Raw genomic sequence first — 1,581 nt, 5'->3', positions numbered from 1 at the left:
CACTTGTTTTTCTTCTTCTACCGGACACATTTACTTATATGGCGGCTTTTCAAACAAACGCAAAAAATTCCGGCCAAAAGCGGCTAATTGGGAAACCCTTGGTCACCACGCACACAGTCAGTATAAATCTCACCACACACACACACACACACCACACAACCAACAACACAACCACACACACACACACACAAACCACCACACGTACACACACAGCACACACACACACACAGCACACCAACAACACACACACACACACACACACACGGTATAAAGTTTACTGGGTCTGTTAGGACTTGCCTGGTTCCTAGAGGTGAAGTCTCTCTTTGTAGCGGAAGGATAAGTAACAGGTGGGCCCTGGGGTGGAGTAGCAGTCGAGGGCAACATACAGCCCTTGGGGGTTCGATCCTGTCATGTTTCAGAGGAAGGCCAGGCGGGTCACGTGTTCAGAGGAAGGCCAGGCGGGTCACGTTTCAGAGGAAGGACAGGCGGGTCACGTTTCAGAGGAAGGACAGGCGTGTGCGTCACGTTTCAGAGGAGGGACAGGCGGGTCACGTTTCAGAGGAAGGACAGGCGGGTCACGTTTCAGGAGGGACAGGCGGGTCACGCGGACGGGGCGAGGTCACGTGTTCAGAGGACGGCCAGGCGGGTCACGTTTCAGAGGACGCCAGGCGGGTCACGTTTCAGAGGACAGCCAGGCGGGTCACGTTTCAGAGGACTCATGACATCCACCTTTGCCTCTCCGGAGCGCCATTGAGAAGTTACAGAGATGAGCCAAGGGACCTAATTATACGCTCGTGGCCACAACCACCCTGACACGCCTGTTAGGGCTGGTTAGAACTGGGACAGGAGGAGCCGCCTGGGCTCTGCCAATCCCATAATGCTTTTCAGCCTATTCATTAACACCAGTCCATGGAAATACATTTGACCGGTCATGCCTATTGGTCTATAGGATAATTTACATAATTTAGTGGATTTAAATTGGTGCACGTGTTTCTATTTGTTATGTATCTTATTTACCACACAGCATACAGATGTAACCAATGTGAAATGGCTAGCTAGTTAGCGGTGGTGCGCGCTACTAGCGTTTCAATCGGTGACGTCACTCGCTTTGAGACCTTGAAGTAGTGGTTCCCCTTGCTCTGCAAGGGCCGCGGTCTTTGTGGAGCGATGGGTAACGATGCTTCGTGGGTGACTGTTGTTGATGTGTGCAGAGGGTCCCTGGTTCGCGCCCGGGTCGGGGGCGAGGGGACGGACTAAAGTTAAACTGTTACACAGATACAGAGCCTTGGAGTGTAAAATCTGTCAGATAGCTGCTGCTGTTACAGCCTCTCAAAGAGAAAATGTATCGGCAATGGAAGACAGGCTTCATCAGCCCGGCACACACCACTTTGCAATGAGCTGGAGGCAGTACGCATTTTGAAAACATACAGTTCATTGTTGGAAAACTGAACATGTTACAACATATTATGAGGCATGTTTTACCTTGCTTCAAAGTAGCAAAATCTGAAATGTTCTTTCATTGTCCTGTAACCAAAAGAACAATCCTAGTCATATTAGCATCCCATGCTAGTTGTTGATTAT

The 1,581-nt window shown here is 50.1% G+C and overlaps 1 protein-coding gene across 1 annotated transcript in view; it reads left to right on the top strand.

Annotated features, from left to right (window-relative positions):
• The window catches only part of LOC112071966 (sister chromatid cohesion protein PDS5 homolog B-like), a 97,663-nt gene that overhangs the window by 85,039 nt on the left and 11,043 nt on the right, over positions 1–1,581 (top strand). The window contains 1 exon segment of the mRNA XM_070439582.1: positions 420–699. Coding sequence (XP_070295683.1) covers positions 420–699 — 280 coding nt within the window.

This window comes from Salvelinus sp. IW2-2015, unplaced genomic scaffold (genome assembly GCF_002910315.2).
Source record: "Salvelinus sp. IW2-2015 unplaced genomic scaffold, ASM291031v2 Un_scaffold1786, whole genome shotgun sequence".
In the NCBI taxonomy this organism is placed as follows: Eukaryota; Metazoa; Chordata; class Actinopteri; order Salmoniformes; family Salmonidae; genus Salvelinus; species Salvelinus sp. IW2-2015.
The sequence above is the reverse complement of the archived record's forward strand: the minus strand, read 5'-3'. Positions and strand labels throughout refer to the sequence as shown.